Below are 19732 nucleotides of genomic sequence, written 5' to 3' on the forward strand. Positions count from 1 at the left end.
GTCCGTAAGACGGTATAAAAAAAAAAAAATGTTGTTCTGCGATCCCTGAACAAATACACCTGGCTGCTGTTTCTTATTTACACCTTAGTAATAAATAAGTCAAAAGTAATATCAAAAGTCTTTACATGACGCGACATAATTTCATGTATCCTACTTTTGACGCGATTTTACCCTTCGAATGACGTGAACATTTTGCCAAATCGGCCGAATTCTCGTCTGCTTAATCATTTTGGACGGCATTGGCATGACTGGCCTTGACCCTTTGAATATCAATTTTTATATTTTTAGTCAGCCATATTTGATCCAGCATCTTCAATTTTGAAATCCTGACGTCGAATTCGTTTTCAGCAACGCCGAAAACTCTTGAATATAAATTTTGAATAACCGATTCCAAAAAGGTGTCTCATATACGAGACACTGTGCCATAAAGGGTTTTATACAGTCCATCGACGCAGCGATCTCGTAAACTTTGGTAGGCATCGCTTATCCTCGTCTAACTGACAATTATTATACCTAGATGCAATCCGAATACGCAGACAGAGATCGAGGCGATAGGTACCTATAGTCAAGAAAGGCGGGTTCATCGGACGAAATTGCAGACAGCGAGTCGCCCGGATTCTCCGGTTCTATCCGGACAAGGAACACTAGTCTGAGCCTCACCTCCGCGAAATCCACGATGACTAATCAGCGAATGAACGCACTGTGCGGTATGAATGAGCGGGTGGAGCGCGATCACCGAACGAATGAATGGTCAGACCGGAAGGAACCTGAACGTGCCCACGGCAGGTAACTTCGTCGAGTTTTACCCGACACCCAATACTCGACAGGATTCGAGCTTGCCGCTGACGACGCCCCGCAACTGCAGTTGTGGTTTAATTTCTGGAAGTAGGAAAGCGAAGGGGATCCCTTGAATCCGGGAACTGATGGAATAAGGATGAATTACAGGATTTGAACCGGGTGGAGTTTGATCTTTTTGACGAATTTTCAATTTTTATGCAAAACCAGTCGGGCCCTGATCGGAAGCTAGAATAAATCCCGATAATTTTCTCTGCCGAACAAAACTAAGGCTGTGGTACATCATTTTTTGAACTTCAATTTATGGTTATCGCCAGGGGTCACAGTTGAAAGTTTTGAACGTGAGACTAAGAATTATGGCTGTAAATATTGTACACGATGTACGACGCAGCAGGTTTCAGTAATTGTGAGCTCGACACGCACGCGATTTCGTTTAATAACGTAGATCTCAATGTCAATCTCGCTCAAGTGTCGACTAATAGATTGCTGTTATAATACAGCTTCGTAGGTCGGTGAGAAACGCTTATATTTCATCGTGATCATGATTTCCAGGCGATAGCGCATTCTTCGGGGAAACCCGGTTTAAGCCCGATCGGGACTCCCTAATAGGGGAATTCCTATCGAATCCCCAACCGCTTCCAACCTTTTTCCGAAGAAACGCATTCTTCGGAGAAACCCGGTTTAAGTCCGATCGGGGCCTGATCGGGACTTCTTAACACGGGAAGCCCTGGCCAATTCCAATCAAATCTCTTACTGCTTCCGACCTTCTGCCGGCTGCTCGGTACCAACTCTAAGGCGGATTTCGGCTGGGGCGCGTGTCGCTGCGACTGACCGTGACTACCATGATACTCGTGAATAGTTCCCATACCAAGTCCGTATACGTATGCAATATATAATATTATAACGCATGTATACACACACACAGTGAGCGGAGGAAGAGCCATATTACGTTCAATCTACCCTGCACCGGCAGGCTCTCTTCTTCCTTCTATCTCTGTCTCTTCGTCACTCTGTATACCTACGCTGACGACGCTGCTGCTCAGCTTGCAGCTCTATTGCTCTGAGCTTGTATCAAGCTTTGAGTTGGCAAAAAGGACGGAGGGAGAGAGAATGAGAGAGAGACTGACTGGAGCAGTGAGTCACGTAACAATAGGCACGGCTCTCTGCACGCGGAATCTTTTAACCACTACGGCGTGGCAGAGACCGTCTATTCCCGACCGACTGGACCAACAACGCGATCTCCGATTCTGCGGATGTTACTTAACTTGTACGCGCAGTGATAAAAAGAGTCTGTCAATTTCGGCCATTTTCACGGTTTTGGAGCTGTTCGTTTGTATCTTCATTTTTGTTGTGAATTTGGGGAGAAATAATTGATCGAACAATGAAAATACCGAAAAATATTTCGCAGTCGGAGAGCGAAAGATAGGAATTAACATGCATCAACTTTATCGCAACCAGGTGTTGTACGTGAAACACAACAAACAACGAGACGTAATAAAAATCACGAATGGATCACGCGGTCAGAGGCACGAACCAGAAGATATAAAACGTTCGTACAAATATCATACATATACGCAGAAGCACACGGAGAACGAGATAAGTGCTGGTTTCGACAGTGGAAAATTACACAACCGGTATACCGGAGGATCGGCATGTATTTCGAAAATTTTTGCACGCAAGTCACGATTGCACTTATCGGCAAAACTTCAGCGTCTGTTAAATTGATGGTTTGGCAAAAATGTTCGCATAATTACCCGTGCGTAAAAAAAACCTACTGTGAAACTTTTCAACACTCGGTTCAAGTAGGTGCCATTTGACAAAAGTTTCACCAGCAAAGGATGAACTCGGGTAAATTATTGAGGAAAATTCTCAGCCTCATTGTCCAGCCTCTCTGGCTTTGGTAGTGGCTGCACATCGAGCTTTTGCCTGGTAAGCTCGCGCTGCTGCAAAAGTCAGACCAACGTACACCACCAACGTACCTGAACACAGAGTTGCACCTCGCCTCGTGCCTCGAGAGTTGCGAAGACAAAGTGGAATTTAATCTTTGGTTGGATAACGGTGACGGTTACAACGCTGTGTAAGGAACGCGTCGGTATCTCTGCATTTCTATTATTAGAATAGACAACGTTGTAGACGTGTAATTCGCGTCGTCGTCACCTTTCTGCACACGTCGATTGTACGGCACGTCGTTGAAGAGGAGCCTTCAATAATACTTCCACGGAGGCACCGCGGCACTTTACAAAACCCGGGACGAAATTCCGGCGTATCCTTCGCCAAAGTCGACCGTCAGGTCTATTGATTTCTGCACAGGTATGTACGTGGTACACTCTCTCGTGGAAACTGGCGGTAAACGACACCGACGAAAATAAGAGGGTCGATCTTCGCCTCTGCCTTTCGTTTTGCAGACGATCGAATCCTGCGGTGGTGAAATTGCTTGGTATTCCCTCGATCCGTAAGCAACGTAAAAATTACGAGCTCCTGACACGCGTGATCAATGATCTGGTTCCAACCGCTTGGTATCTTCAAACGCGTACTTCCTGGAGTGAGGATGGACAACTTTAACAATCAGCGCCTGGTGTTGGCTATGGTACGAAACGGTGAAGTCCTGTCGCAGGAGGAAACAAACGGAATAGCGAATACTGAGAATATAAGATAGAAAATGACCCTTTCCGACATTTCTTATCATCGATACATGATCTATGAGAAAGGATCCCGGAAAATCCTGATGGAAATCGGCTCCCGGTTGAATTGGATGGATTTTCAGTATGTGGTACAGCACATGTCCTCCCGATCGAAAGTTCTCATCGGCACAAGTCCCAAAAATCGGGTAATCCATAGATGTCAAAAAATCCATCCGCCCGCCTTCCGAAGTCTGGATCTCGGAAACTACGGATTTTTCGGACTTGTTTTCATGAGAACTTTTCTTCGGGAGTATATGTACTATAACATACTGAGAACCCAGCCAATTTCCATAAGGATTCCACGGAATCCTTTGTACGGGAAATCCTCTGGAATTCCTCTTAACCCGTAGAAAAATTACAAATAGATGCAGCCAGCACCCGCAGAGAAAACAATAATCGTCCTGAAATGGAACCTGAATTGATGGCTCCCATGCAGCAGGGGGTGATAAAAGCGGCGCCTCTTCATCTCGCTTGTTCAGCACTACTTCGGCACTGCTTCACTGGGATTGATGACGATTTATCGTTTGATTGGGAGTCAATTCCGTGCCACGGTGGCAGTTTGCTCCGTTCGAGGGAACGGTTTGTTTTTTGTCTGGTCACTGATTGACGAACAATCGATCGGTAGGGATTTGGTAAATTTTTTTTTTTCGCCTCCGCCTCCTTGCAGAGTTGTTTTTATCACTCTCCATTACCGCAAAACACGAGGAATCCGTAAAAGGATTCGAACGATTGTTTCAGCCTGCAGCCGGAAAAAGTTCCGAGTCAAGGGTGGAATTTGAAAATATCAGTTTTATTCCCTTGTTGACTTCGTAACTTTCGTTGCTTACGAGTTCCAATTTTTCGACAAGTTTACACTGTTTTGCGCCAATTTTCTTCCGGGACTAAATTCGGCCTGGGTGTAACTTGTTTTTTTTTGTTTTTCACCAAACCCTCTGAAGGGAGGGAAAATTCGACGGTTCTCTACCGCGCGTTTGCCATTTTATCGATCTTCCTCTCTCCATCTCTCTCTCTCTCTCTCTCTCTCTCTATCTCTATCTTTCTCTTTGTGCGGATGCCATTACGTTGGGTTACAGTGCTTGTATGCTACATTCGCGGAGAATTACCGGAAATACCGATGCTACATTAATGTGTAATTATATGTCTCAAGGTGGTTAATTAACCATTGCCGAATGTTGACAGCGTGAGAAATAAGAAAATAAGTTAACGCTGTAAATGAATCTTCGGCGACTCCGTTTAACAGGATTTAATTCTTGTTCCATTCAGACCACAACCTAGGACAACATGGAATTGAAAAACTGTTTGAAATTGGATTTGGACAATGGTGAATTGCATATTTCTGTGCAACAAATTGATGATTGAAAGGGTGGAAAAACTCCGCCAAAATGATCCCCAGACCCATGAAATGGCTTGAACAATTTGACACTGGGTGTGGACCCTGTTCCCATTCATATCTCTCAAAGTTAACAAGTCCCCTCGAGATGCAATAACCGAAGTGTACAACTATCTGCCGGGGCATTAGAAGAGAGAATTTCCAGACGAGAGGGGGAAGAGGCTCGAAGGTCGTCCTACGAATTGGTGGCGAAGAGGTTTAAGGGGGCGTTTCAGTCATATTATTTTTAGGAGTTTTTCTTTTTTTAAAGAAAATGAAAATTACTCCGAGTGTTTGCATTTCCTTCCGAAAAAAAAAAAGATAGAAACTCTTAAAATTATGTACGAATTTAAGACCGTCCAAGCTGTGCATCCCCTCTTAAATGACTGCCGCGTCTTATTCTGGCGAACGCAGCTCGAGGCGCGTGCAGATTCATCCAAGTTTCACACAGCGCCCGATTATTCGCCGCGAGTTTATGCCCGCAGACCGGGGTACCAGGACTCGAGGTGCAGATCAGTGAGGCGCCGAGGGTGTCGAGAGGCGCGGGGATCCACGGGGTGCGTATCGACCGCGCCGCACTGCGGGGCTTCATCCCCTCTTCTCGGTCAGCAGCCAGACCTCCTCCTCTCCACCCTCCGCATCGCCGGGACACCGGAGCCTATCACTGCTCCATAGCCCCGCATCTGAAGGATTTTCGAACAATCTCTTGGGGTTCGTTTCTTTATTTGTTTCTCCGATTTTCATCCCCCGTTCCACCCCCGTTAAAGCAAACGAGCCGTTTTTGATTCGACAACGCGAGACGAGCGCGAAAGGTGTTTTCTGGACATTCCGACCACCCTTAGACCATTTTCTGATTACACCACTGCTCGAGTTCCTCCATGCATCGTACACCTCTTGGTTACTAACCTCGTTGTCTCATTGTTGTCACCTGACTTTGATGGACAAAGAATACCTCGCGCTTTTAGAGGTATACGAAGGGGCACAAAAGCACCGGTAAACAGACTCTCGACAAAGTATTGCATTAAAACCCTGAGAAGACTTTGTACGTTGCGGGTAGAGCAGTGTTGGCAGTTGACTGGTTAGTGTTCCTTTTCATGGTGTCGTGTCTCGGTCAATCAGTTACTGCAGTCAACGGTAACAATGCTATCCAATGGATGTCAGGACTACGTTCCACGGAATAATTAGAGACGGTTTTCACGGTGGGATGTTTGTCGAGTTCGGTTCATAAATCAGGGTGATCGGTGTTTCAATAAACTAGTTAAGACACCATCCCTTAACCCCAGTGAGACACACCTTAGTAGAATCGCATAACTGTCACACTGGGTGAAATTGACCCCAAACGTGACATTTTGCTTGTTACAAAAAATGTCTAGGTGTTGTTTAAGCATCGCAGAAAAAGCTCGCTCAGTTTTCTCATCCAAAATTGACTGTTTGAATATTGTAAAACATCGGTATAGAGTTGAAGATAGTGCGAAATGGGTCGAACATAAAAGGTCTTCATTTCGCACGAAGTATGGCGCCAAGAGGCCCATTTACACGACTCAGGGACTCTCGGAGGAGTGCGTTTGAAAAATGTTTGGGGTGATATCCACCCCGGGTGACCTATTAGGGTTGAGGCTTTCGTCCGCTTCACAATCTATCCTTTCATAACCCTGTACGCGGAGGTTTTCACCATATCTATGTGGGTACCGAGTTGTACAGTCGGAGTATACGAGGAGGTGGTATATTGTGTACAATCAATAACACACGATACGCGCAGCTTCGTACCTCTCAATCATCGTCATCGTCGTGATTATCCTCACGATTGTAATAATGCGGCACGTAACACAGGTCTGATGCCAAAAAACTGCACAGGTTGTTTTTTGATATTGTTTTTCTTATAGATTTTCACTCACTGAAACAGGGAAAAATGTACACATACTAAAAAAATTCCATCACTTCAGGTTTTTTCTTGAACTCGTATTTTGAGTTTTATATAGAATGAATATCACGTTTAATTCCAAATCTCATATCGTATTCTCGATTCAGCAAACTCGAAAACATAATATTCACCAAACACGTTCCATGTAGTTGAAATGTAATATTTTTTTGCCAGATTTGTGTAATCGATGACTGAATACGTCTGTTCAAGCAGATGTGCAGTATCTTCACCACGAGCGCGAAGAGTAGCCTTGACGGTGTTAAAAGGTTCATTTTTAAAGAGGTGCTATTATTACAGGTATAGAAAAACGTTGAGAGAAGGGAAGTTTGACCTCTTGAACGTGGCTTGTAAAAAGCCGCGACCCTCCCTCAATTTTTTTTCCTCCTTTGAAATCCATTGCGCTATGTATCCATGCTATCTATAACCCATCGGCAAGGTTGCTCCCCCATCTTTTATCTTCACCTATACACACACACTCGTCCAAAAAATTGCACGCAGTTCAACGTGAAGTTGGTACGATGTATTTCATACAATGCTTTGAGAGAATAAGCAGAAGCGGAAGATGAGAGAGAAAAAAAATTAATAACCAACAAGTGCTTCCCAGTCATTTTCTCCAAAGAGGGGTTGAAATATATTTTAAGGAAGGGAGGAAGGGAGAACAACCCTTCGAGAGGCAAGACCGCGTCTCCTCCTTCCCTCCTTTTGCATCCTTCTTCCCCTCCTTACATTTTTCTCTCTTTCTCTATTTTATTCTCCCCAGCCTCCCCAACCCCCGCCTCCGTCTCTCGCCCCGTTCGCCCTTCTATTCGACCCAGACTCTCGGTCCGACTATCGACGTAATGCTCGAGTGAAACGGTGGTACTCCTGACGTCATTACTGACGCTCTTCTTCTCCTCCGCATGTGTGAGCGCATATATTCATTCCTCTCGCTCTCTCTCTCCCTCGCTCTCTTTTTATCTCTATCTCTTAATCCACGTGCATCACACTGGGTCACGGATATCGGAAAGCAATCAAGCCGTCTCTTTATCTTCGACAAGAATCTCGACGTCAAACAAACGGGAGAAAAACAAAAACCAAACAGGTTGGGACAAAAAAATGATTATCTTACGCGAAATGATTGCGAGTGTATTCCAAGATGCGTTCCAAAGATGCGTCGTGGTATTACCGACCGGCATCGCATTGGTCCAAAAACGCGTTGAGTTGTTTTAAAGATGGTTAGAGGATAGCTATCTGCATCAATTTTATTTCAGGGTTAATTTAAATTGCCATTGTGTTTGTTTTTTTCGAAAACTGGGTCGAGGTTAAGAAAAATAAAATCTTTCTTCTTAAGAAACGGCCTCCGACAATCTGTTGCAAATTTTCTAACCATTCTGTGGGAGGGAAAAAAAAAAATCTTCAAATTCGGTGCAGATGGCTGTCCTCTGGCAACCTTTTCGAAACAACTCATCCCTTCGTTTCCAACCACACCGCGGCAGCAGCGGTAAAGCGGTATGGAAAACAAGAGATTGCAGACAGATCGAAAGATAGATGGATAAAGATGGAGAGAAAGACGGCGGGGGTCTTGGATTCGGTCAGTTTAGTCCGGCGTTAGTTGGTTTCGTTGCTCGTTGCTGATAACCGAGCGAGAGCGACTAGTTGTGACGGACGACGGACGAGTCGAGGATGCGGTGGGTGTGGGACGCGAAGACGACAACGATCGGGCTCTTGTCTTCTACCCCGGAGGCAGAGATGCGTCGACGTATCCCCTCCCCCCCCCCCCCCCCCCCTCCTCCGTGTCGAGGTCGCGCGGAAGTCCGCGATTAGATAAACGCGAGCAAAGGCCAAGACAATTTGCTTTGAGATAGACGCGGAGATGAGGAGAGTTCATGCTGTGCGAACAGGGAGGATGTCAACGAAAGACCGACGGGGGAGAGCAAAAAGTTTACCAAATTATGCCGACATTTATACCATGCATTCTTCTTTTTTCTTCGTCTGCGTCAACTGCGCGCGTGATTCATAAACGTGTTTAATTATCACCGGTTAACACGAATTTTTAGTCTGGATTCTGGATGTCAAATTTTGATTTGTTCTGGGTTAGTAATAAATTAAAGAATAGTTTTTTTGTTTTTTTTTGTTCAAACCAAGAACGATGTTTCGGATTTTAAGAGAAAAATGACACGTTTTTTTCAAACACTTTCTTGCGAATAAGAATAGAAACAAACTTCGTTTTCGCATTTGAATCACTATTTGTTCGAAAATAGTAATCAATAATAAACTAGAAATGTAAAGTAATTGATAAACGGTATAATGTTTGAAAATGAATATTATTGATAATTCTTCTATTTTCGTACGGGCTTTCTCGCATCAAGCCCCAAACGTAATCTTCCATCGTGCTATTATACTGACCCTGATAAGGAATAAATATTTTTTTCTTGGATATGAAAGTCAATAAAACAGACGTCAATTTGTTAACGTTGACCCTGATAACGTTAATAACGATAAAGTCCATCACATGTTGATGAAAACGTTCTCTTTTTTCTTCTGAATATAAGCACCCGTATTAGCTAGCAATCAAAAATTTCAATTTTTTATTTGTCAACGTAAAAAAGACAAAGGCAAACTTTATAAGTAACAAATAAAGCTTGTAGTTATTACTCGATGCATAGAATCGAAATTTATTTATCTCGATAGAAACTTAGAAAAAAAAGATGGATATCCGTTATTTTGCAGCTTTAGTGTTACTTGAAATTTAATAAATTGTTAACACAGCGTGTCAACAAATTCAGATTTTCTAAATTCAATTTCTTCAGGTATTCTAACGGTGTAAAAAATAGTAATTTTCATTCAAGATTTCGATAAATTAACTTCGATCTCGTAATTTTGTGGAATACTTTAAAGTTTCATCGTCGTGTTTACCGCCAAGATTTTTTCCTCGCGTTTCTTGCGAAAGGTTTTTTCTCCGCTCCATCTCTCGGCACGCTAAGATCGCATATAAATTGGACGAATATCAAAATTGCGGAACTTCCTTGCATATTATAATACGTGTCACACTATATGCCTAATAAACCGACAGTGTAAGTAAGACGGCGAGAGGAATTATGTCATCGTCCACCTCCGGTGTATTAATGACGGTATCATTTTTACGTATCCCATACACTGAACGCGATACTTGAACACGGATTATACGTAAAGAATCTTCATCGTTACGCATCGATTTTACAAAGCTCGAGTAGGTACGATTTACGACGATACGAATTAGAATATTGTCATTTTATAATATATTATAAAAAATTTGTATCGTGAGAATATTTTTTCAACGTGGCTGTCGTTAATAATTCTCATTTTGCTGGTAAAAATTGTGAAAATAATATTAAATAAGACGAAAAAAAAACCGTAAGTTTGATAATGCAATTTTATTACAAAAAGTTTATCTTCACGTTGGAATGACACTCTAATCTAAAAATTAATTTGTTTCCGTTATCAATTTGTCGTTAAATAATGAAACAGACAATCGGCTGGGTTCGGATCAGTTCGACAATTTTCGGAATAAAATGCAAAAGGGCGCTTACGTTTCCGTGCGACTAGCATAGTCTACCATTCGTCGGTCAATCAATCGTCAACTTTTAGCCAAAGAGAAATGGCGCCAGATTCAAAAATGTGTATATTTGAATTTTATGATATCGATTACAATTACTTAATTATTCGTAACATCGCTATATTGTCATACCCAGTATCTAGGTAGAATAACAGCATGGCCAATTCTTGACCCACTTTCATTCGCGACCCCTGGCTGCATGGTACATACATAAGGGTACATATAGTGTACCCACTCGGAAGATTGTACCAATACATCAATTATTGACATGTTTGTTACACGGGCGCCCCCGTCTTCGAACAAGGTTCCAATACTATTAGTCGGTATTGATCAGTGCCTGTTCGGTTCTCATCGATTGGAAGAAGAAGAATTTACCCACCGTACGAAATGAACTTTCGAATTATACAGACGGCGAATTCGTTCGAGAGAATTCTATGGGGACGAGAACGGGCGAAGAAAATAATTCCCAAGTGCGAATTCCTGCATGAAGAATAATGACCGCAAATTAGAATACGCATGTAATAATCGAAACGTTTTGTAATCATCGAATTTTAATTTTAAATGAACTGTGAAAACGCAGCGAAAATTCGGGTAAAGAAACCGGACAAGTTGTGATAATTTTTTTTTTTTTTTTGTGATATAATTACAAATTAACTATTTTCGAATTTTTTTCTTTACTTGTGCTGTGAGATCTTGCTTATCTCAAAATTTCACGCTTCCAGGTCAACGGGAAGTATCCTATAGATTTTGCTTTGTGAGTTTGCGAGTATAAAAATATGTGATGTAGACGATCGTATCTTTTGATCGCGTTTACTTAGAAGCTTGAATTTTTTTCACCTTCAAGGTATCGTAGACCTTGGTATTTGATATCAATTTCAACTCGCTACCTCTACCCGTTCCCGAGAAAAAGGGTCTCGACAGACGGACGAACGGACAACAAAGTGCGATTCTATCAGGGTTCCGTTATACTTTTTGAGGTACGGAAGCCTAAAAACCAGAAACTGATCGATGATATCGGGTGCATGGAAGGGATTTCGGAGCTTCGGAAGCGAAGGGACACGCGGCTTTTGACTATTTGGAGGCGATGGCTCAGAGCCAGGGTTGGGCATAGAGCTAGACGACGACCACTCGGCCCCCTGACACACATTGACTCGTTAAAATAACGACATAATAGCTAATTTAGCGATAATAAGCGCGAACGGTATCGTTCAAATTAGCATCGAAGGTGAGGTGAGTAACTGGCGATCGCAGCGCCACGCCGCGTCGGATACCGTAATCCTCGCTGATTCTCCCATCTACGAGAGCTACGCACTCTACGGTTTTCGCCACGCGGCACGGATTCCGACGCGAACCGCGGGCTCCTAATGAGCTACGATGAAACCGGCGTCGAAGCGGCCGGAAGATCAAAGCCAGCAACGAGAGAAATGGTGGGGGAAGAGCGAAGAGCGTGGAGGAAGGAGTTGGGCAAGGCTCGAGGCTCCCATGCGACGACATCTGGCGGAAAACGCGCGAACCGCCATCGCGAATCAGGCTCGTAGCGCGGGGCGAGGGAACCTCGTGTATTAACGCGTCTAACTTTTTTAAAGAATAACAGTAGGATTTGTTCATTCGGTGGGAGGTGAGATTTTTTTTTAAACATTCTCTCAGGAATAAGCATCAAGGTGTTTGGAAGAAATTTTTTAGTAGAACACACTTTATTTTGACATAATTTATGGAGTAAAAAATAACAACTGTTGTCAGTATCATTTATGCCAAAGTAAAACGAGTTCTACTCGACGATAGTTTTCATTTTTTACTAGGTATCGTAGTTTTTTAAGTCTATATTTTATGTACATGTTCATCCGGGCACTAGTGATAAGGTTCTCCAAAAATTACTGCCTTCAGTTTGCTGCGACAAATCGAGTGGTTATTACTCGATTTTCACAGCAAAAAAAACCAATTGACGTAAGTTTTGCCAGGAGAATAAATTACTTCCAATAAAATTTGCATACTCGTTAAAATTAAACACATGACGTGGAATTTGGCTTATTCCAGGATCGGCATAATACAAATTCATTCATGTTCATCGAAATGACAATGTTTTGTTAATTTCTTTACAAGTTTCCCATTTGAATTTTCGTTTCTTCTTCAACTTCTATTCTCACCTCGGGGCTGCATTCAACCAATGAAATTCTACCCAATCAATCTCAATTCCCCAATGTATCTTGTTCTATCAATTCATCCATCGAACCGTGTGTCCTCAACAATCAAAACTCCAGGGTCGAGGCGAATCTCGCATGAGGCTGAAGTCAGTAACGTTGACGTAACGAAACGTTGCCTGTATGTACCAAAACTTGCTATTCTACAGCTTCGGAGAACAAACGAAGAAGTTGAATTTACAAAGTGTTACTATGTTAATGCTGTACAACGTTTTACTGAATTTCAGGTAACCTCAAGGTAGCAAAACAGCCATTTGTTTTTTCTATACAAAGAAAAATCGGTATACGATTTTTCACGTACTTTATCCAATAATTTATGCTTCGTGATTTATTAAGTCGTTTGTTACGCATCGGGTCGTATTCACATGTTATATTGCACGATGATCGTAGCGCTATAGGATCTATGACAAAAGAATTTTCACACACGTGTGGCACAATGGCAAGCTACTCGTTTACATCACAGCAATAACCCCCGCTGCACCCAGCGTTCTTAAATACGAAGTGCAAACATCGGTCGATCAGTGTAGGTGCAATCGTTACCCTACGTCACGCACACTTGGACGGCGCGTAATTGACAGTTACACGTTACACGCTGCGTGAATTTCACCCACTGACAATGAAATTGGGCCTGACGGTAGTGGTAGTAGCAGTAGTGGCGTAAGTGTGCGCTTCGGTGCATTGAATTTCAACACTCCTCAGCTCTCATATATCATGAGCCGTTAACCGAAACACCAGCGATAACTGGCAACTTCAGACCGCTCGGTGATTCAAAACCCGCTCGTCGTACGTCAGCGACCGTTGAGCGTTCGATTCGAGTCGATTCTATTTAGGCTTCTCGGTGACGTTAGGCGCGCCTCTGAACATTCCCGCTGTTCGCCGATCGAACATCGATTGGTCATTCGTTTGATGCAGCAATTGAGCAGGTCGAGTAGATGGGTTCAAATCTGCGCTCGCGGTCTTTTAATCGAAAGAATGCGAAAGCACCACCACCCTGACGCGCAGTTCCAAGGGCGTGGTTGCCTCCGAAGGGCCCGACGCTGTCCCGATTCTACGAGGTTAAGAAGTTGTTGACCCCTTTCTAGCCGTCAACGACGACTCTTATCCTCCGCCTAATCGGGGGTCATGCAACGAGGTCTGAAAAGGGGAGCGTCCCGATTTCCCTGAACCTGCCGACGCAACATTTCGGAACTCGCGCTGCGTTGCTGTTGTGTTTTTTCGTCACTCACCTCCTCGACCGCCAATCGCCCCTTGGACGCCATCTTGTCAACAGTTGGAAGCGTGTGTTGTCGGTCCGGTATTCAGATGAACTAACACGCGCTCGGCACGCTTATTGTGCCAAATGCGAATAACTCTTTCTGCTCCTCGGTACAATCGAGTCGCGTCTTTTCCTTTTCAACGGCCACGGAGAGTCGAAATATTCACTCACTGATCACAAATTTCACTCGCGCGAACAACAACAACTGCCGGCCGAAATGACGGCCTCGCCTAACACCCAACGACAAGTCATAGACCCGAAGTCAGAGTCTATGCTGCCGCTTCTCCCTGACCACTTTTCTTTCTACCTACGTTAATTCGATCCGCTCTACGCGACGCTTCGCTTCGCTTTGCTGTGCTTTCGACCGGGCTTTGGCTCGATGAGCAATACGCCGCGTCACCTGCGATGCCTTCTTCCACTCTCTCACTCGCTACTCGCTCGCTACTCGCCCGGCTGCTACTACCAACCGCTGTAAACATTACCGTTTATTCTTCCTCGTCACCTTGCCTCGCCGGATCGATCGGCGGTCCCCACCGCTCGACGAGGCCCTGGTTTTCCCTAATACTACTGCTACTCCTACTCCCACTGCGACCGAATGGGCCCTATGCCCCAAGGGCCATTACCCCCGCGGACAGGTAGTACGATCCGGCCGATGCGGAAGGCCGCGCCCTTCGAGTGCAAAATTGATACTTCCAGGGTGCAAAAAGTATTGGGCCTTATTTGGGCATCGAGGTGCCTCCCTTCTTTTATTTTTACGAAAATCAGTACGATTCGGTAACGCTTCAAAGGGTAATTAATCACTTTTTATTTGTCACGAGAATCAATCGTGAGGATTTCATTTGCACGGAATGTCTTTTTTTTGCTCCATGTTCTTTTAATATACGAAGTAATCACGGAGAGAATAAAAGACGAGATTTTACTCAAAACTGCAGGAAAAGAGGGAAATTTCAGGTTTATTTGGTAAAATATACATCGTAAAATGTAGAATTTACTTTGGAATCGGTGAAAATCATGAATGTGTGCAGAGTTAAATCTGCTACATTTGTAGTAATAAATATAGTTGACATGGTCTTTTTTCCAGCAAACACCCTTTTCCTGCAGTTTCGAGTAAAATCTCTTTGCTCTTTTTCTTCTCTCCGTGTACAATTTGTTAACAATTTTTATTGTGAAGACGCAATTTCAGGAACAATAGATACTTCGCAAGCCTACAATCGTGAACCATAATACGAAAGAGAACATGGTCATATATTTTCCACACACTCTACTCCTTCGAATTCATTCAAGAATTGCAAAACTGTGGATTATTTAATCGAAAATGGTTTGACTGCGTATTTCCCGACGTTTCCTCTACTCCTTCTCTTTTCTTCCGTTTCTCCGTCCTACGAATACAATTCCTTACACGTCAGACTTAGAAAAAAAGTGTCAAAGCAAAAAATGTAGGGAATTTAGTTTTCTTCAAATTTGTATTCGACATTTTTGTCGTAGGAACAATTATTTTATAAAAACTATCACTTGTTTTGTACCTTTAATCCAAGATGGCGCACCTCACGGACCTCCTTGGATTTTTTATCGGAACCCCGAACTGAAAAACATATATATCAAAATCCTTACTGCACCACCTTTTGTAGGGTGAAGGACTTTTTTACTCGCTATCGACTGGACTGTCTTCACATAGGTATATATATACATATATATATAAAACTGCAAATTTTCCGCCCAATTTGCACAAGATATTTATCTCGCTTTCCGAAATGTGTCGGAATAACTTTGCGCTTCTGCCTCTGTTATATCATCATATTCACTCAACGATATTCCCCCTTCCACCCGTTCACTGCCTTCACCAAGGGGCGAAAGAAGGGGAGGACGAGGCGAGAATTATACCCGCGAGACCATCGATCTCAGCACTACCGGGTTAAAGTACGTTGCGATGACCTTGCAACTCCCTCGGCGATGGTGTAACGTGCCTAATTTTATAAACCGGCTTCCGTCGCCCCGACGACCCCGTCCGATGCCTCTAACCGATTCATTTACTCGAGCCTACCGAGCTTCGGTCTGGTTATCGACTTTCTCACCTCGCCTTATGGCGATAGCGGAACCTTCATGGTGTGATTTACAGTGGTCCTGGAAATATCCTTGAATTTGTGACGTATTTTTTTCTGAACACGATGTTCTTTGAAAGTTAATTCAAAATTCTAAATAATATTGTATAAAAGTTGATCGATCATTGCGTCGAATTCATCGGTCAAAATGTTCAAGATTCGAATTGCGAATGGTCGAAACGACGAGCTTAATAGTAAAATATTTTAAAGCTCGCCTCAGTAGCTTCGGAGAATTGAAATTTCTTCAAATTTTCAACCACTCCAAGTTTCGATTGCTCGGGCATTCGAATCTTTCGGAATTTCGAGTCTTAGAACTGAACAAATTCTCCATAAAAGTGAAAATCTACAAGTTTTTATGAGAAACTATTCATACTTACAAATTTGTATGAAATGTCCTACTTTCCCTTGTAGAAAATCGTCGATTTTGTCTCAGATCTTTTTTTTTCTAATTAAATTCCTCGCTCTTTTCCGAAAATATTGCTATTCTATTCTGACGTTGAAAAGTCTTCGTATGTATATCTTAGTATGTTTTGCCACTTTTCAAGGCCCAGTGGGATCAATTGTATGCACAGTCGTTACCGTGGCTCGTTATGTCATACAGACTTGCTTCGTGCATGTCCATCTACTGCGGAACGAATTATCAATATACCGCAGTGTCTTCACTCGATGCTGTGATAAAATTATCTATTTTTAGATCTGACCTAAGCCATTCCAAGTTCACAAATCGCGTCGATTAGCAACACTCTACGTCTTTTCTCAAACGCATGTTTTTTTTCTTATTCCTATTTGTGCGTTAATTCAAACCTTCACGACGGTTTTCGAGGTATTGAAATCCTCCGAAGCGTTCTTTGTTAATTGTATAAAGAGTCGTAGGTATTTCAAAGAATCTCTTTTATATCAGCTCACAAACGTTTCAGGGATTAATTAGCGGTAGGTACTTAATCAGAGACTCGTTGTTGATATGCTTGCGGCAAATTGTTCGTTCGGTATAAAAAAAAAAATAAAGTATCTTGATTTTCAAAAGATACAAGTATACGGAAACGAACGATACTTATTGACAAGAAGTCGAGGAACGCGATGAAAATCTTGAAAAAGATGTCACTCGGGGAGCTTTTCATCCTTGTTTAAATATTTCCGTGCGAATGAAAATGTCGTTGGGAGAAATAAAATTAAAAGAAAACGTCCAGACATCCGAGTCAAAAATTTGTACAACCTTATATATTCTTTCTTAAATTTATCGATTACAATCGCGGCTTTTACGTAACTACGATCTGTCCTGGACCTTTACGGGGACCCTGAAGCAGACCTGGGCGTCGCCGTTGTCGTCCAAAAGTGCGAATTCGATGGTCAAACTGAGCTTCGGGTAGGCCGCCAGGACCGGCATCGACAAGCCGTAAGTGACCTCTTCTCCGGCGTCCAACGGACATTCGGCGTTAGTCAGAGTTTCGCAGGCGTCTTCCTGACCGATGTCGTAGTTGATGCTCAGTCCGAGAACTATCGCCTTTACGCGGGGCGTAAGGGTCGTCGTGTCGGCGGCTGTGGGAGAATGAAATCAAATCAAATGTGCTAAGAATAACGGATTTTCGCGACTTTTTATACACAATACATATATTATTATATATATTTTTATACAATGTAATTTCAAGATAAGGAAGTAAGGTGCGAAGTAATGAGAAGGATAATATAAAGATACGACGAATGTTTGACGAATAAGTAAAAAATAAAGTTGAAGAAAATGTACGAAAACGATTCATTGTCTCGTATTTTATTCGAGGAATCTATGCAATTGTTAAGTGAAGAAGGGAAGAGTGACGGGTTTAATTTATCGTCCGTTATCGCGTTGCTTGTCGTTTTTTTTGTACTCACTGACTTCCCAATCCCATTCGGCGGATGCTGTTTCTCCTCGGTAAAGAGCGCAGGGGGTTTCGGTACATCCGTCCATGCGGAAGTCAATCGGGTCTGCGACCGTTGAGCAGGATGTGTAGGGGGTTGAGTCACCCTGAATGCCGGTGGCAAGGCAGAGGGTGAAGAGAACGAGAGCTGGAAAAGAAGGAAACAGAATAACGAAATCAGGGGAATCAGGTTCGTGCGTTTTCGAAATGAGAAGGAAAGAGAAGATAGGGGGAAAAAAAAAAATGATCGGAAACGCGGAAAAATAAACGGAATAGTAATTTTAAAAAAACTGCGAGTAGAGTAATTTCCAACTTTTCGTGCGAATGATTATTGATCGTTGACATAAAAATCTGTCGAATTAGCGAAAAAATTAATAGTAACAGAGTAAAATAAATAGAGATTTGTTAGTAAAAATTTTCAACTCTTAAATACAACTTTTTGTTCCGATGCGAACTGCGATTATTGATCATTGACTTGAATTCTGTCGAATTGGCGAAAGAATTTTCAATATTCATTCGCGTGAATTATTTTTCCTTTGACGTGAATTTATTTTTCCGGAACGAATTTTTTCCTTCTCCTTAAACGTTATACGATAATCGTGATAAACTAATTACCAAAAGTTGTCGATGCCATGGTCAGGTCTTGTTTCACGAAATCGTTAGACGATCGCTACAGATGCAGTGTGAATTTGAGTAGGCGGGTAGCCCGGTATTTATACCAAAGACGGGCAACTCGTATGCCGGCAATATCTAATCGTCGAACACCTGTTCAATGGATTTATTTATTAATTAGAAAGAAAGGTAAGAGAGAGAGAGAGAGAGAGAGAGAGAAAAAGGGAAACACCGATGGAGTAGAGAGGAGTAGTAGAGTGGCAAGATAAGAAATGTCAGACTGTCTCGTACGATGTGTTTGTATTTCTAATAAACGTTTACGAATCGACGTTTTTTCGTTGGTGTAGGTTTCTGGACACCTGCAAGTTGGAATGGTAGAAAAAAAAAAAATGGCACATTTTTTTTTATCACACACCTTCGAATCGTTCGCGTACGATAAATCAGTCACATTGTATCGCTCGAGCGGTTATCGATCATCTTTACACTTCATCATCTTCAGAGGCTTACACAAGCTTGGAGTATTTTAAACGCGACGTGTCGTTGGTCTTCGATGGTTTATCATCGGTTCTTTCTATCTTTCGAAGATTTTAATTTTACCTATTTCCGTTTTTGCACATCCCGATCGTTTTATTGGCGAGATATAGGCGTATAGAGTTAACAAGGTTTTAGTAACTTATTGGAATTGGGGAAAATGTCAGGGAAAACTAGGTTCTAGATCCTTAAAACCTGGAAAAGTTGTGGAATATTTTTTTTTTTTTTTTTTCACAAAATTTGTGGCCACTCTGATTTGTGCAAGAAAAATCCAACATTGAACTAGAAAAATCTTCCGGTCATCGATATATCTTATATTTCTTCTGTCATTTTCTTTTCTCGCTAAAACGTATTTGACATTTTTATAGTCAATGCGAGGAGTTGGAATTTCATTACTGGAAATTATTTGTCCATTTTTCTTTAATTCTTTCCAATTTTTAACATTCAGCATTTTCAATAAAATCATAGTAATATTTATATAAAATATCGCTCCGAATTCCCAGACGCAACTTGTCAAATTTCACCCTCATTTTCAACTCTTGCTATTCAATATGGTTATTTTACTTACAAACGATTAGACTGAAAATTAATAAAGAGACGAATAAATTATAGGTAGGTACGTGAAAAACGATGGCAAATTTTTGTAGTAACGGAAAAGTAGTGAGACTTTCTAGAGAGAGCAAGAGAGAGAGAGAGGGGGGGGGGGGGGGAGAGGAGTTTGCGCGATATCCGTAACTGATCGGAAAATCTTGATGATCGATAGCGTTCGCCCACCTGCGCTGATTTTAATCTGTATGATTTCTGT

The 19732-nt window shown here is 42.4% G+C and overlaps 2 protein-coding genes across 6 annotated transcripts in view; both read right to left on the reverse strand.

Moving 5' to 3' along the window:
* Nucleotides 1–14215, reverse strand: part of Atpalpha (sodium/potassium-transporting ATPase subunit alpha) — a 56798-nt gene extending 42583 nt beyond the window's left edge. For 2 of the 5 annotated variants that reach the window (XR_011177666.1, XM_046635643.2), the window contains exon 1: nt 13765–14214. Coding sequence is in view for 4 of the 5 variants with exons in the window: in XM_046635643.2 (XP_046491599.1) it covers nt 13765–13797 (33 nt within the window). In the remaining variant the exon portion in view is untranslated. Of the gene's footprint in view, nt 1–13764 lie in introns of all 5 variants that reach the window. The other 3 variants (XM_046635644.2, XM_046635645.2, XM_046635647.2) reach the window with 2 other exon arrangements.
* Nucleotides 14216–17082: 2867 nt separating this feature from the next.
* Nucleotides 17083–18558, reverse strand: LOC124222728 (NPC intracellular cholesterol transporter 2 homolog a). The gene is made up of 3 exons (XM_046633987.2): nt 18400–18558; nt 17759–17932; nt 17083–17428 (listed from the first exon to the last, which is right to left on the reverse strand). The coding sequence occupies exons 1-3, from the start codon at nt 18416–18418 to the stop codon at nt 17157–17159; spliced, it is 465 nt and encodes a 154-aa protein (XP_046489943.1). The 5' UTR covers nt 18419–18558; the 3' UTR covers nt 17083–17156.
* Nucleotides 18559–19732: the final 1174 nt, after the last annotated feature.

Source organism: Neodiprion pinetum, chromosome 7 (assembly GCF_021155775.2).
Source record: "Neodiprion pinetum isolate iyNeoPine1 chromosome 7, iyNeoPine1.2, whole genome shotgun sequence".
Lineage (NCBI taxonomy): Eukaryota > Metazoa > Arthropoda > Insecta > Hymenoptera > Diprionidae > Neodiprion > Neodiprion pinetum.